The sequence below is a fragment of the Candoia aspera genome, chromosome 3 (assembly GCF_035149785.1).
Source record: "Candoia aspera isolate rCanAsp1 chromosome 3, rCanAsp1.hap2, whole genome shotgun sequence".
Taxonomy (NCBI): domain Eukaryota; kingdom Metazoa; phylum Chordata; class Lepidosauria; order Squamata; family Boidae; genus Candoia; species Candoia aspera.
Window position 1 is genome coordinate 105,081,688 of NC_086155.1, and position 17,716 is coordinate 105,099,403.

The following is a 17,716-nucleotide window of genomic DNA, read 5'->3' on the forward strand; positions in this document are numbered from 1 at the left end:
TTTACACAAAGCATTTAATATTATTCCAAAACCATTTATGTGTATTAGCAGCAATGCTAACACTAACAAGTAAATAAGGGAAACTTCTCTTTAAACCAGTTTAAGGGAGAGAATATAGGTTACAGGAACAGTACATGTTTTAGATAGTATGTGAGAGCTCCAATGACTGGTTGGAGAATTAAAAGGATGAGGTAGGTACTTATTTATTTGACTTGACATACTGCCAGCTATCTAAGTTAGTTGACCATTTTCAATCAAAAGATAACATTGTAAACAAAGTTCACATCATAAAAATTATGGGAAATAATTTAATCCTGAAGTTTTGGAGTTTCAGGTAGTCCTTGTTTAGCAACCACAATTGGGACCAGCAACTTGGTCACTAAGTGACACAATTGCTAAGTGGAAAATCACATGACTGCAACTGTGCTTATGATTTTACTTTAGCTTTCCTTTTCCCCCACTCACCTGCCCTTTGGAATGCTTATCCTGGTGCTGGGATAATTAGCAGAAGGGAATTAATGTTTGTATTTACATTCATTGGAGAGGAAGGATTACAAGAGAGAAGCAGGCATGCAATGAGGAATACACATGGAAAGGAATGGGCTAGCACTGGCTGTTTGCCTAGTGCACTTGCGGCTCTCAGCCATGAGTGTGCTAGGCAAACAGCTGGCGCTAGCCCATTCTTTTCCACGTCTATTCCCCAATGTGTGCCTGCTTACTCTTTTGTAATCCCTTCCTCTCCAATCTCTCTGCTCTGCATGGGGAGTGGGGGAGAAAAAAATTGCTTAAACAAGCACTCTTGCCTAAAGAGCCTGCTTGTTTAAGCAATCTCTCCACTCGGAGTGTGGGGGGGAGGAAAAGACATGTCAGGCACAGGACAACGCATACTAACTATAAGGGCGAACACATCACTGAGAGAAAGACACTGTGAAGATTGTAAAAGTGTGCCTTGGTTGCAAAGTTATCTTTTCAGTACTGTTGTAACTTTCAACAGTCACTGCACAAGGCAGTCGATAAGTGAGGTCTACCTGTATTCAGAATAGATAACACTGGATTAGACAGACAGTCCTGGTTATAAAGGAAGTAGAGATATGCATACTTCACATGTGAGCAGAGCATTTCTATGTATTAAAGCAGCCACCTGTTTTTTCAGGTTTGTAGGTGAGCATGAAAAAGGATGTGGATGCTTTAATGAATTGATTCATTAGGTCCAGTGCACTTCTTCTAAATCATGGGCACAGTGCTACTATCAAGTAGGTTCCTATAAAGAAAGTCTTACAAGATACCACATTTGTACTTAATTCAAAAGAATATTCAAAAGTCGCCAAGATCCTAACTGTATATTCTGATTCTTAGTAAATGCTTGAAAAGGAGAGGCAAAGCCACTCCTCCCTGAGGAATAGACTTCACAGAGAGAGTCCTATATAGCACCAATGAGGTATGGCCACATTAATAGAGATGTACATTTGAGCAGTGGCTGGATGGGCAACTCCAGACAAATTCATAGAAGCTACTCTGGTATTTTAACAGAACAACTTGCAGATGTTTGCAGTAGAATTAACTAAGATTTTTTCCCTAATGATGTTGCAAGAGAATAGCAAAATATAAGCTATGCTACTATTTAAAAATAGAGACCCAGATACTCCCCTTGCAGAAATTGAAAGCCTTTAAGGAAAAATGGATCTCTCCATTTCTGATTGTTAACAATCCAGCAAGTCAAAATGCTTTTTGACACAATCTGATGGCCATTTCTTAAAACTATTTCTAATTGCACTGCATTTAACTTTATGAAAAATGTACTCATGCAATCTTCTGACATCATATTTAAAAAGAAGAAGTTATTTCTTTATCATTTCTCCTTTATTCTGGAGTTGAAATTGTTTTCAGAAATCAATTCTCCAAAGTTTGGATTAGAAGGAGTCTGGCAGCACCTTTGCTGACTAACCAATTTTAGGTTACGAAAAAGGGAAAGAGAGGTTATGCATAGCCAACCTATATTCCCCTCCCTTCCATTCCACCTTTCCCCTCACTGCACCCCAATTTAAATCCTGCATCAGACTAGCCACTCCATGCATCTGATAAAGTGAGCTGCAGCTCATGAAAGCTCAGCCTTCTGAAAAAATTGGTTAGTCAGAAAGATGCCACCAGACTCCTCCACGACAGACTAACACAGCTCTTCTCTTACTGTGTCTAAGGTTTGGATAGTCACTTAATTGCTGCAGTTTTTAGCATGCAATGGCTCTTAGTGAAAATTACATTTTCTTCTACTGAGATTCCATCCCTTCCAACTTTTAAATTTAATTTTCAATCGAGTAATTAATTTTTACAGAAAAGAAACAGAGAGCAGGAAATCTTTTGCAGCCACTCTCCTCCCTTGCCAGAGTTACCATTTTTGTTTTCTGGTACTACTCCTGTGCCTTTGAAAAGAAGGCCAAATAAGACCATTGCCTGCTTAATTTTTCAAGCTCTTAGAAGGCATATGAATAGGGCCAGTTAAAAAGGGAACATCATTATCCTGAATTTTTTAATGTTAAATCATTATTAGCCAATTTGTGTTTAAGAAAAATCCTGTAACCAATTTGAAGAGATTATTTTAATTTTCCCTCAGATCAACAATCCCAATTTAAAGCTCCTGAACAGGCAAAATGTTAAATGTTTCAATTTACAGACGAGCATAGAAGAGATAACAATGAAACACCTCTGAAAAGAAGTGACAAAAAGGGTTCAATGCAATGTGAAAACCTGTGGAAGTGTTTTTCATAAAACCTGTTTCATTCAAATTGCTATTAGTACCAGTGCAAACCTAAAATTTTTGTCCTGCACTGTCACCAATATGAACAAGCAAAGCATATCTTATGTGTGTGTGTGTGTGTGGAAGCAGCCAATCTAAAAAAAAATCTCATTTTGAATCTGCAGACTAAGCACTGCTACAACAGCCCTTTCTGAAAACCTCTGGAATTCCAAAGAATAAAGAAGTGAAGGCCAGGAATAGACATCTTTTCCAACATTCTCTTTACGCTCAGGGAACATCCCAAAGGAAAGGCAAATCATCATAAGCACAGCTGTTTAGCACAGCTTGTACTGCTAAATCCTTGCAGACAAATAACCAGCACACCTACATGAAACAATTGTTCAGCCACCTGACGGTGCATCCCCAAATCATAGCGGTGCCATGTGTCCTGATACCCACACACCTCCTTCTCTTTGGCTACACTGCAGAAGAGGATTTCCTCAGGGCAAAGGCTGCAATGCCCAAGTCCAGCAGCAGGTCCGTGGTCAATGCTTCTGCTTCAGGGCTCCACAGAGGTACTTCCAAGAAGAAGGGGAAACAGTTGGCAGGAGCAAAGCCACTCTCCTTACTCAAGCTCTGTTGCCTTATCGCTCAACCTCTGCCTCCTGTCCCTCAGGTGACACAAACAAGGTTGCTGGTATGTGCCCAGCTCACTCAGCCCTGGGTCTGTTGCCATGGTGCTGCATCTATAAAGAGATTAAAGGTGGAAGACAGCAGGGAGAAGCAGCAGCGGCAGAGCTCAGGGAGCACTCTTGGCAGACACCGCAAAGGTGACCTTTCAAAGGAGGCGGCGGCATCCCCTCCTTTTCCTTCAAGACAGTACCCAGACACAAGGTCTGAGCAAAAGGAACTGAGTATGGGAGAAGAAGAGCCCAGAAAAAAGCTTTATTCATCTTGCCTCACGCATGATCTTTCCCCTGTGGAGGGCCTTTTATTACATCCTGCCAAGCAGGTTGTATCCTCCGCTGGCATCTGTTTAGCTTCCTATGCAGACATCAAGAATTCAAAAGGAGTAGATCCCTAAAAATGAACGGCTTCATGTGGTCAAAACTCTGATGGAATCCTGCAAATGGAAATATTTTATATACTACACACACACACACACACACACACACTGTATGTATGTATGTATGTATGTGTGTGTGTGTGTGTGTATATATATATACAGAGAGAGAGAGAGAGAGATTACACACACACACACACACACACACACTACATGAATCTTCTGCATTTTAAACTTGTATTTCCTCTTGCTATCAGATAAAGTCTGCTTCAAGCTTCTCCTATGGCTTAGTCACCACACCCATTTCTCTCCACTTCACATATATTCCAGAGGCAGTTTACAATGGCATGGAAAGTACCACCTGACAATGTAATATAGAGTGCTGTGTGTATAGTTTTCACTAACAGATCCATTGTGTGTGCTGGCAAACTGCACTGCAAAATTCATAAAAGTACAGCTATTTATTACATTTATATCCCACCTTCCCTCTAAAAGCTCAAGGTAGTTCACACAGATGTTGCCCTTTGTTTTGTTCTCACAGAAACAACTCTCAGGCCATCTGGACTGACAGACTGGAACAAAGTCATCCACTGAGTGCCAAGGAAGAGTGTGAACTTGAACCTGGGTTTCCCAGTTCCGTTCTTCAACCATCATGGCACTCTATTGATAGATAAATTGGCTGCCCTTCCAACAGCTATCTGTGAGGGGAAATTTGGGATATCCCTTTGAACGAAGGTTTTGCCCCCATGGTGAAGGCGTTCCTGAAATATTAACCCATGTTTTGCTATATTGCACTTATTATAAAGCTAGTAACTCCACAGCTAGTCAGATTTCTAGGCCACCTGGATCCATTTTATTTACAATTTTCTGTTACCTGATCTGTGTGATTTTATTTCCCTGAATCTGGCTAAGTTTTGTGCTGGGAGATTAATGGACAGACAGCTAGAAAGAAGTCATGGAATTTTGTTTTTATATATGACAACTGCAGTGACATTACTATACTGTATGCTCAAAAGCGGAAAGGTTTGACGCTATACACAACAGAGGAATGGTTGGTGAAGATGATGGAACCTGCACAGATGGATAAATTGACTTCCTTGATTAGAGAAAAGACAGTATCTACATTTATGGCTGACTGGAAATCCCTCATAGACTTTTTGCATGAAACAGGAAAAAAAAAGATAATAGAAAAAGCTTATTTTTTGGTAACCACAGAGTAAGAGATATACTTGTATTTGCTGCAGAAGAAACTGGAAACTGCTTCTTTCTATTTCTTTTTATCTTTTTTCTGCACTTTTGTCTTTTTCTTTCTCCTTTGTTTTCTTTATTCTGTATTAGTGTTCATTAATTTTTATTTTCTCTTTAAAATGTTTAAAAATCATAGAAAAGCAGTTGTTGTAAATACTGCTAGTCCATAAACAGCATATGCTCATAAAAGAGCACTTAAATGAAAATAACTGTCTGTCTAGAAGAATAATCCGATTGTGTTGCAGAACAGAAATCTCATCTGACATCCCAGTGCTGCAATTAAGAAGGCAATCTGAGCATGGAGATAATAATCCAAAGCCACTTCACCAGTGTTCTAATGACCAGCAGTGGTGGTAGATTAAAAGAGCTTTTCCTCTATTGAAAGGGAAATTATTGGAAAAATGAAAGGTATTTAGTGTACCTGCAAAGATGGCAGTTAATCACAGGAAGCACGATCGTTGTAAACAAGAACATTATGCAGACCAACAGGGTGGCAGAAAGACAATTGGGTGTGTGTGCTAAGGGTGCATGTGCTCAGGTGTGTGTCTTTGCTTCTTTCCTAAAGTTTCATTGGCCTTCGAAATAATTGCTTCATTTCCACTTAACCTGGATGATTAACTTTTTTCTCACCAACTCAAGGTGCAGCATGGATCTATAAAAATCCTTTAGCATAAAATAAAAAGGAGACAGATAATAGGTAACTATGCTATTTTTTTTTCTGTAGCAGTTAATGACCAATGCTTCTTTATGTCAGATCAGAATCCTTGCACCATCATGATACTGACGTATTTTATAATAGGCATGTAAAATCTGAGACCCCAGGAGCACACGTGACCCACAAAAGCCTTGGGTGAAGTTATAGTACTGTTCTAAAAGATGCCATCAAATTTGAAATGTTAATGTGACAGAAGGAGGAAATTAAACAAATAAGCAATCATCATATCAGGTCTATTAAATTAAATGTTTATGAAATGAAGATTAAATCATGTTTTATTTTGGCCTGTTTTGGAGACTGGTTATTGGCTCACCACACAAAGGTTAAGAGTGACTCCTAATTTGAAAAGTCACAGATTCCTGCCTGAAATAATAGCATTCAGTATATTACCATTAGCTCTCTGTGAACTGTCTGTCAAACATCCATATTTAGATTCAAAACAGAGCATTTTATAGCTTGAAATACTTCCACAATGGTTGGAAAAATCTGCTTCAATCTAAAAAAAAACCCAGTGTTTTGAGCTTGAAAATGATTCAAATTCAGAATGTCTCACACATCCTTACTTGCCATTATATATACAGCTCACAAATTACACTGCTAATCCTCTAGCCCTCTAGTTTTCCTTCCAGTAAGTCATTAGTGGCCATTGATGTGATTTGTTAAGGTGAACTGCCATTGCCTATGTCAAGAAATTTCCTGTCCTTTTTTGTTCAACACCAGGATCAACAGCACCATGCAAATACATACTTATTGAACGAATGACTGCCCTGATACTGTCGATGCAAGGTGTTGTTATAAGCAGAAGCCACTATCCACTTAACAACTGGGCACTTTGCCTTGTGCTACCTATAGCAACTCTTCCATTACTACCCAAAATTTAGGAAGAAACTGTCCCTTCCTCTGTTTATTGTGCGGTAACCAAGAATTTCACTAACTTTCTACCACTGCTGCTGTTATTGGTCTTTCTTATTCTCATATTGGTTCAGGCAGCATACAGTAGGAATGTTACCATCCCATTCCACCATCCAACCTGACAACCAACAACAACTTTCAAGAAGATGGTGGAGAAGACTTGAAAATCAAATTGCTCTTCGTGTATGAAGAGCATGTGCCGCTTTTGACCTATTTAAAGTCCAAAGTCTAAATTACAGGTTTCATCTATGATTACTATGAGGCAGAGCAGCATAGCATTAAAATAATTCCAAAGGTGCATGATTCCAGTTAACTTCGGATCCTGGCACTACTTAACAAAGTTTACAATGGGATGAAATGACTGATGGCAAACAAAAAATCTCTTGATACGTTACTTTTGATAGGGAGAAATAAGACATCCTCAGTCTTCAGGTTGACAAGCTGAGATACCCTACTGGTATTACCCTATTGGAGGTTTCATTGTTTGTTAGCACTGTACAGCAGGCTTATCAACTCTGATTCATTCCAGCAGAGCAGAGTATTAGGACCACTCATGTATACAATATTCACAGAAATATTATACATTGATTATGAAGTAGCAAATGAGGCAAAGCTACTAGCAGACTCTTACTCCTCCAGGGCAAACAGAAGCAAATCAACCCACCCCATTACTGGTGACTTCTGTAAATTAGGGTTAGAAACGAGGCAAGAAAATTATGAAAAATATAAAAAGGAAACCCACAATACGACTTTATTAAGCTGATCTGCCAGGATTCTTTGTACTGCAAGATGACATTTTTAAAGAAAGGACCCACCTAGAGTAGAAAGAACTGGCATGAGTACAGCGGTACCGTTTCACCAAGAACCCCAAAGCCATGGCTATTTGATATGCAGAGCCCAGGATATGCCATTCTCTGGAAGCATGGAGAGGATCCTCTGACAATCTGCAGCTGTCTGATAATACCATAAAATGACTTTTACTAAATCAGGACGATTCTCACATGGCAATAAATCCCAAGACGGTAAAACCTCTCCCAGCTGTCCACTGAGCTTTAACTGCAGCCACTGACATATGCAATCTATCTCAGCCATCATTCTGCCCCCCACCTTCCCCCATTATAAGCAAAACTAAAAGGAAGGATTCCCAGACCAGTAAGAAAAATCATCAACCCCTTATATTACCAGACTGCTAGAATCAACTTTCCAAATACTCAATATTATTATAGAAACTTGGCAATTGCTTTTCTTTTTTAAAAATATTTTTCATATCTGAAACTCAGGGTTATTTTAACTTTCTTAACCACCTGCATAAAGAGCAAAACAAAGAAAGGAACAGACAAGAATCAGAGGGGAAAAATATGTGTCCAATTCAATGTAATTTCTGTGCAACTCAGAAAAATCCTTCATGGAGGAGACAAAAATACGTCTGAAGTACAAGCTGAAGCATGTCAGGCAGCGTCAGAAATGAGGTTGTACTGGAAGGATAATTTGCTTTAGACTCTGCTGAGAGAGACTTGGAATGGCAGGGGGATTTCTAAGACATTAGAACCTGCATTGAAAAGTGCTTGTGATACACAAATAGCTGGGAACAGCTGTTCAGGGCAAGTCAAAAACAAAAACAAAGCTTGCAAAAAGGAAAGAACACTTGTTACATCAAGCAGAATTATACACATTCAGGGACCTGATTCCTAATGATCAAGGCATCCCATGGTTTTCTACAGATTTCAGTTAAAATGTTTTTTATTTGGCTGTAGTTTTCCTCTGTGTTTCTACAGTATAAATCTGCTGAAGTACAAATGCATACAGCTATTTTACATATGAAAATAATCCTATAAAAACCACACCTTTCCTTATAACTGAAATGGGCCTGATTCTTCTTCCTAGCATTTTCCCGCTATCACAGGGTCTGCTTTTTGGATCCTGAAAGGCCACTTTGCCCGATCGTCCACATCCTCAGGGCGCAGACCCTCAATCTGCATGTCCTTATTGATGATGTCTTGCCATCCCTGTTTTGGTCGCCCACGTGGCCGTCGGCCATTGACTTTAAGATGGTAAACTATTTTGGCAACAGTGGAAGGTTCTGCTCTTAGGACACGTCCATACCAACAAAGCCGGCTTTCTCTCATCTTCTCTGTAATTAATGACATGCCTAGTTGTTGTCGGATGGCATCATCTGTGACATGATCAAGCATGGAGATGCCCGATATCCAACGGAGCATATGCATTTCCGTAACATGGAGGCGGCTCTCTATACCCTTTGTTGCTGCCCAACACTCGGTTCCATACACTGCCACAGGGCAAATGATCATCTTATAGATCTTAGATTTAAGACGGGTTGGTATTTGTTTGTCACAAAGCACACCGGAGAGTTCTCGCCAGCGCAACCAGGCTGCATTCACCCTCGGTCTCAATTATTTTTCTTTTCATAGTAAATCAAAGATGAAAAAGCTTATATTCAGATAAGTTTAGTTTCTCTGACTGGTAAGCACAGTAAGTCCATTACTGGGACAAAAAAAAATGGTAAAGCAAGGCAATTAATTAATCCAATTTTAGACCACCCATCTCTCCCACACACCCACACAAAGTTAAACACTGGAGGTTAATAGAAAGAGATGGGTTTTCAAAGCCTTCTTAAAGGCTAAGGTGATGTCATGAGTACTGATGGCGAGCAGGAGGGGGCCCCTATCCAGGGGGGAAAACGCATGCGTAGTACTGAGGAGTTGAACAGTCATTCAAAGAGACACAGATCAGACCCGCCCTAACTTTCGGGGTTTATCTGTCTGGGTTTTTCCCACACTTCTTCAGTTTGTTAGGATTCTGTTTAATGTAGCAGTAATAAACACTAGAGACCTACTCCTTGTCTCAGCGTGATTTCTGACTGTTAGGACAGGTAGACAGTGGCCCCCATATTGCACTGTGAAATCAGTTTCACAGATATGACATAATCACACTGTCTCAGGTGGCAGCCCGGGGAGCCTTCCCAGATGATGTTATTGGGCAATGGGATACATCAGAAACATCTCAGAAACCAACAGACTGTTACAACCACATGGCATCACCGTAGCACACAAACCAACCAAAACCCTTCAAAACATCTTAAGTAACCCCAAAGACCCAGTAGCCCAAAAAGAAAAAAAAGGAGTCACCTACAACATAGAGTGCAAAGACTGTAACAGCCACTATGTAGGACAGACAGGCAGAAGACTAGCAGAGCACATCCATGAACACCAACTAGCAGTCAGAAGACACGATGAAAACTCCTTAATCTCACAGCACATGGACAGACTGAACCATGTTTCAGCTGGGAAACTGAGCATCCTAAATCAAGCCAAATCCAAAAACGCCAGAGAATTCCTGGAAGCCTGGCACTCAGACAAAGCAGCCCTCAACAGACACATAGAGGTAAACAACATTTACATACCATTCAAAAGAGACAATAGAAAAGCCAAAAGACCAGTACACTCCCTTGCCAGCAATCAACACCCAGATATGCAAAAATCAACACCAGGATTATCACCAGATGAACAATCAAACAGTACATTATACCTTAATCAAGGAATTATTAACTCAGTGAATCAACCAAGCAGCAAACAACAGCCCAATCAAGGAACTCCCAAGGAGAGAACAACACCCCAACCAACGCAAGCAGGACATACCAAGGTATATAAACAGAGAACAAGTCCCACTCCCTTTTCGCACTGAAGATGATGCCTAGTCTGGCAATAAAATGTCTGCAAGAAAACAACAAGACTCAGAGAGCACCAACGACTCCACAAATAAAGGTCAGTTCTAATTAGTAGAGACTGTCCCAGGAAATGGTGCAGTGCAAGTTAAAATTGTATTTTAATGGCTACAGTCTGACTGTAAACAAATTTAGTCAGAAAATCAAGAAAGGGTTTAAAAATCTGGACTGAAAGGGTTTAAAAATCTGGACTGTACAAATTCTTGGTAAAAGCTTCTCTTAAATCCATTAAGAACAGTATTTTGTGATTTCATTCTTATTTTGACTCATTCGTATCTGGGCCTTTGCACAGCTTCGTGTTGTGTGCCAGTTGTACCTGTTCCTAATTTGGGGGGCACCCATTCCTAGATTGGGGGCTCTCATTCATGCCCTATTCATCTCCTGACTGGATTACTGTAATGTGCTGTACATGGGGCTGCCCCTGAGGAGTATCCAGAAGCTTCAGCTGGTGAAAAATGCAGCAGCGTGGGCAGTTATGTGTATCTCTAGAACAGCACACATTACATCTCTACTCCGCAAGCTGCATTGGTTGCAAGTCTGCTTCCAGGTCCAATTCAAGGTGCTGTTTTTGACCTTTAGTGTCTTTCATGGCATGGGGCCAGTTTATCCGAGGGACCGCCTCTCCCTGATCACATCGGCCCATCCCATCAGTTCCGGCAGAAGAGGAATGCTACAGGTCCCATCTGTTAGGGAGCTACATTTGGCAGGTCTCAGGAGGCAGTCCTTCTCTGCCATGGCACCAACCTTACGGAACATCCTCTCCCCAGAAGTGAGGCTGGCTCCATCCCTGTTGATTTTCCAGAAGGCCCTCAAAATCTGGTTATGTCATTAGGCCTGGGGGTCTATAATTATTGTTGTTAACATCTGTTCTCTCTAAGCTGTGTGATTTTTAAATTTTTAAAAAATAATAATTGCTTTTTATATGTTTACTGTTTTTTAATTTTGTTGTACGCAGCCCAGAGTCACTTTTTGTAAGATGGGCGGCTATATAAATTTGATGTTTAAATAAAATAAATAAATAAAATTTTCAGTTAAGGCACACGGGAGGAAAAAAAGAAAAGGGGAAGGTTTTGTTTTTTTTAATACTAGCACACTGGCAGTAAGATCATTTTAATTCACGTGATCTACTTAAAACTGGCAGAGAATCGTAGTTCTATGGAGAAATTTATGAATATATTGCCATTTTTATTTCACAGTATTTATAGACACCTCCAGTCTCAAAAACTGTGGGCAGTGTACATAAACAATCTAAACCATAAATATATAGATTAAAATGTCCAACACCCATATACTTATTTTTAAAAAATCACAAATCATAAAACACAGATGAGTGCCAGTATCACTCTAGGGTCTGAAAGCCCTCTTTAATAAAATTGTTTTATGCAAGCAGAATACAGAATACAGGCTAATCCCAAGGAAGTGTGTTCCATAAACTAAGGGCTGTTAATGAGAAGGCTGGCCTCCTGTTCCAAGTCTTCTTAATCTCCTGTGGGAGTCAGAACATAGAGCAGGCTTCCCTTGATGTTTGAATTGATGGACAGAATCAACCTTGGCAAGGCATTCCCTTCTGGTGCCTCGCCATCAGTCCATATGCATTACAAATACACAGAGAGAGAGAGAGAGAGAGAAAGAGAGGAAGAGAGAGAGAGAGAGATCGATATGCATCTATATTTCACACAATCTGTAGAGAGGTATTTCTCCAAGGTATACATAATGTTGATAAATGTCCATTAATATTATTCTAAAGGGGCACCATTTTGCAGGTTCCTACCACACAGTTTTTGAGCAGTTGGAAATTTCAGGTGAATATATAAGGTTCAGTAAGATCTGGAAGAGGGGGCTCACTCCAGGTCCTGACCACTTGAGATTGTTACTGTCATGGATCATGGGTGGTAGATCTTCTCCACTGCTCTTCTCCCTTCTCTGGACTACTGTATCCCCTGAGATCAGAATGGCCTAATCCTGCTATTCAGAAGCCCATTAAGACCTGGCACTTTGAGGAATGATTTCAGTCTGTTCCCAGTGAACAAAGGTTGTATGTTCTATGGTGCTGACTATAATCCTGTCTTACTTTGTTGTTTACTACCGTATTTTTCTTTTTAAATATTTTTACTATATTTGAAATTACAAGCTGTTCAGAATCATTTTTGACTGGGGCTTCAATAATCAGACGCCCCCCCCCAACAGTCATAGTCTTTAAGAATTCTAATTTATACTGGGAGAGAAACTAGAACTTTTAAGAATTCTAGTTTATACTGGGAGAGAAACACATATACAAACAGATATGCTTTATACTTTCTGTTGGACTAAACAACATTATGCAAAGCACACACAAAAAATTGACAAATACTAAGTCAGAGAAATTAACACAAGGTAAGAAAAATAACTGAAAATGTTATAGTAGCTACTGACCAGTAGGAGGTACTACATGATTGGTTTTGCTCTTATTGGGACTCTTTGGGCATAGGTATTCTCCATACTAGTATATCTATATATCTAAAGCTATTATGCCCCCCGCACCTTAAGAAGAGGTTATCTTGAGGTCTCTAGCATGAGTCCCAGACCAATAAAAATAATAAAACTCTCTAGTATGAGAAAATATAGGGGAAAAAAGGGAGGCATATCTGCTAAATCTAGTTTACACCAAGAAGCTGGTGTACTTTTTTTTTTTAACCATTGCTAGATAAAACCTTCATGCTTCAGAAATCTCTCCCTCAATCCCAAAGGTGAATGGAATTCTGTGGCCAATGTATACCAATGGAATGATAATTCCTTATCATTCCCTTTCCACAAAAACTTGAGATGGCTCTACGTCTTGAATACACAGCCTGAAAAATGATGGTGGTAACCAGCGTTTCTTGCTTCAGCAGGTGGAAGTACTAAACTGACCTCACCTGGTTCAGAAGAAGATCCAACTGGTTTAGCCATGAGCAGTTATGACTGCAAAAAGAGCCAGTGTGGGCACTTGCATCCTATGCCACCATTCTTCCAAGATATTCATCAGGCACAGGATAGCAATATTTACACCCAGGGAGCAAATGATTATTTTTTTTGCAGGAGTTAGGACCCCTCTTGCTCATTTCTGTTTTTATTTCTGCTCTTCTTTGCCAATTCTTCTTTAGAATGAGAGAAAGCGCTGAGATAAATTGTTTTGTTACAAATAACACTTTTGAAGGATCAAAAAATTCTACTCTTGACTTGGGGATGAGCAGCAACGTCAATATTTGAGAACAGATTAATCGTACTAAAGTCCAGGAGAACTAAGTCTCGGAGAAATCACCACAAAAATATGGCTTTCATTTGGTTAAGACAATATAAAATGTAACAGATAAAAACCAGAAACGTTTCAAAAACTTAAGAAATGGCAAGCTATTTTTAAAATTAGAATGGAGACCTAAAGGCTACCAGAGATATATGCATTAATGTTATACATACAATCATTAAGCTAAAACAAGGCATTTCAGGAAAAAATGGGTGCTCCCTACATCAGAACTCTGACACTAATGACTTCCATCAGTGCTGCCAATGCTATTACATTACTCACATCTGTGAGCTAAACCATTCATGTTAGCTGTCAGGGAAAAAAACTCAGTTCATTCAACCACCTCCTGTTAGAATGTAATAAAGTAGAATTAAGGAGCCAAAATGTCTCTAAAGTGAACCATTTGTAACAACGCTAAACAATTTACAAACAGAAATCAGGATCTTTTTTTTACTCTGAAGTCAATATACAGTATTTGTCCTAGAACTTCTTGAATCACGGTCTGGTTTTTCAATTGCTGCAAAACCAACATTTCTCTGTTATTCTACATCTCCTCTTTCTATCATAATCCTCCTTTTTCAAACACCCATTAATGCAAAACTGAATGATTAATTGTAGAATAATTATTGAAAATTGCCTGCTTTTCAAGCTAAAGTAGCCATGTTTTTAAACAACTACCGTATTTGTATAATGTTAATAAATTCTCTGTCAAGTTGAACTCAACTCCTGGACTTCACCATATTGTTTTCTTGTCAACAACATGGAGTGATTTACCACTGCCTTCTTCCAGGATTTGCTGACTTCTCAGTTTAGCCTGGTACTTCATAATGGTCTCCCACCTAAGTACTAATCAGGTCCGACCCTGCTTAGCTTTTCAAGGCTAGTCAAGCTGGGCTATACAATGTTACCCATGAAATAGTGGGCTTTTCCACCCGAGAAGAGATCAAAAGAAGCTATTGGTCTTCTAAGTTTTTAGTGCTATTTATTAGAGTCCCCCATTGGGGGAGATGGGCGGTGATATAAATTTAATAAGTAAGTAAGTAAGTAAGTTTGGTTTCCTACCCTAGCTGATGGTTATAAAGACCACAATAAACCATTCAAAAAGCATTTCTGATACATACATATCTGGGAAAGACAACAATATTAATTTATTTTTAAAAGAAGCGTTATCTACTCAGGGTTCACCATCAAAGACACTATTGTCAAGGAGACAACCAGTACATTCTTTAGCATTTTGTAGCTCTTTGCACAAGTACAACACTTAACATAGTGATATTTGTTCCTGTAAAAACAATTATTTTGGCACTGAAAAGACTTTTATGAAGTAGAATGCACTTATGCTATGATAAAAAATGTAAATCTTTAAGATGCCACAAAACTCTTTATTGCATGTGAAGTAAAAGCTCAATACAATTGCCCTTCAGGAAACTATTCTGCTAAGCTGACCCACCCACAAGCTTGCAAAGGCTGCAATGAGTCAATGGGTGAGACATACCATATGAACAAGTGGTTTTTAGATTGTAGATTGTTTGAATGAAACTTTTTAGTTGTTTCATATACATTAATGCAGATTAATATACCTCACCAAATGCTTGGAAGAGAAAATAACTAACCCTTTTGCCCTCCACGAAGAGTCTTACCTGTCATCAGTAGCCCGATGACGAAAGCTGGTATTCCTATCCAGCTTAGATTGGCTCTTTGTTCTTTTGATTGAGCCTCTAAGCCGTCTACTAAAGAAGCCCTAAAAAAAAGACACAAGAAATGAAATTATGCAAACTATTACTAGTACTGGTATTTTTAAGCAGCGTCTCTTTAAGAAACTGGCTTTGGTAATGGTCAGTTTATGCAACTCAAAATCAAATAAAATTTACCCAGGACAACAGTAATTATGATAATAGGACTTACTTTGTCCCAGGTAGGAATTCAAACAAATCAGTAACAGAGGAAGAAAGTGGGTTATATCTTAAAACACTTTAGGAATATCAGAGAAACAGGTTTATGTCAGCAATAAAATATCACTGCAAAATAAAATATGCCTTTAAATTGAATAACTATAGATTTGTTTAGAATTGCCAAATAAGTCTGGGGAGTGAAGGGGGAATGTTTATGTGATGTTAACTGGAAGTCTGTTGGAATGGGAAGCAACATGGTAAACTAGATTTGACATTTGCTCTAAGTTAATAATTAAATTTAAGGAATTAATATTTCATCAAATCTTAGCATAGATGACTCTAAGATAATGAAGAAAATATGGGGTAAGCTATCCCTCACTGTCAGCATCTCCAATCTTTTCTTTCTTAGTCCTTATAACAAACCTATCCTTGAATCAAAAGAACTTAGAAAAAAAGTGTTTTTAACCTCTGGGTTAAAGCTTTAATTAAGAAAAATTGCTGCCCCATTAAAATCTAGGACAATGATTGCTTAGCATTTCAGAGAAAGTTTAACACCATACTATAGCCTCAGTCTTATATGTAACAGGAAAAGTGAAAAACCCGTGTAAATGGTGGTTCTACACCATTCTGGGAAGATTATTATTTGCAAGCTAGAGTTCCTCCCACCCAAATGTGCTATGTCCCTTTGCCCATTCTATTTACTTTCTTTCTGGAATGCGTATGGTCTCATTTACCATATTCACACTTACAAAGCATGTAAGTGTGAATTGCTGGTCTTAAATAAAGCATATAAACACAACCAACACCAAACTTTTCTTCATCAAATTCATCAATGAAAACATGGGAGACAACTTGTTGCTCTGTGCCACATCTTTTAAATCATATGATATCAAAACATTTCTAGTATGTTAACACATGCACAAATATGCATATATACTCACAGCCAAACAATAAACCACAGGAAGGCAGAAAATTAAAAGTCCTGGATAAAATAATTTTCTTTGAGAAAAATAGAAGGGCTCATAATCAGGTGCTATTTATATTCTACATCTACAAACTTCTTGTGCCTTGTTAGTAGTCCTGCCAGCTTCATAGGCTCAGCAGAGATATTTAAATAAAATTGTATTCATAGTTCATGAGGAAAAATCAGTACAGCAAGGGAATCTAATTTAATCATTTGTTGGTTACAGGTAACATTCCATTTACTGACTGCATGTTTCAATAACTCTAAAACCTGATTTTAAGAGATGACTATTAATAACAGAAAATTCACTTCTATTTTTTTCATAAAAATAAAGTGCTTCTTTCATGATCTAGAGATGCCTTTTCATTTCACTTTGTATTTAAGGATTGTATGGCTTGAAACATACAATATTACAGAATTTTTTCAGTTCCTTTCAAGTGGAAAATTAAGAAATTAGGTAAAAGGAATTTCAGCTGTCACACAAATTTAGCACTTAAAAGGGAACAGTTAAATTACGCCAGATCTGGATAATTTGTAACTGAACTGAGGTGATATTTTAGTCAAACTAATTAATGAGAGAATAAAGACGTAATGGTTGAGCAAACAATGGTAAGGAATGGGGACAACAGAAGCAAGAGCTGTAAAAATAAAGGGCCAGTGTCATTAAGACACCTATCTATAGTTGTCCATGGCACTGAAAACCAGCATAGTTAAAGGATTATTTGAAGAGAGATTTTGAAAAATGCCTTACATAGGCAAGTAATCAATTTTTTGCTTTAGGCTTTCTCTTGGAGCCACTGTAAGAACGTAACTATAATTATTGATTGCAGAGATGATTCAGAAAAGGCAGCCCTAAACACAATCTTTAATGGGGTGCAAGATCAACTTGCAAGATACTACATAATTGAGTCAATTGGAAATGTTGAATGTGCAGATAAGTTAAAACTTGCCAAGAAAACCCAACAAAATAATTCTTCTCAAAACATATAATACCAGCAAAAAGGGAGCATTTCTCCTACTTCTCTCATGAAGAAAAATGTACTGGTCAAGAGGGGTGAGGTAGTTTAGGATAAACTGATAAATTAAATTAGCACGTCATTGGGTTAGGATGGTTTCTATTCAGTTGTTTTTTAACTATAAAAATATTACTATTTTAGCAAGAATATTCAGCTTGTTCCTAAAACTAA

At 38.5% G+C, this 17,716-nt stretch overlaps 1 protein-coding gene across 1 annotated transcript in view; it reads right to left on the minus strand.

The window, feature by feature from the left end:
- The window catches only part of RASAL2 (RAS protein activator like 2), a 209,094-nt gene that overhangs the window by 37,376 nt on the left and 154,002 nt on the right, over window positions 1-17,716 (minus strand). The window contains exon 5 of the mRNA XM_063298479.1: window positions 15,314-15,414. Within this exon, the coding sequence (XP_063154549.1) occupies window positions 15,314-15,414 (101 nt within the window). The remainder of the gene's footprint in view (window positions 1-15,313; window positions 15,415-17,716) is intronic.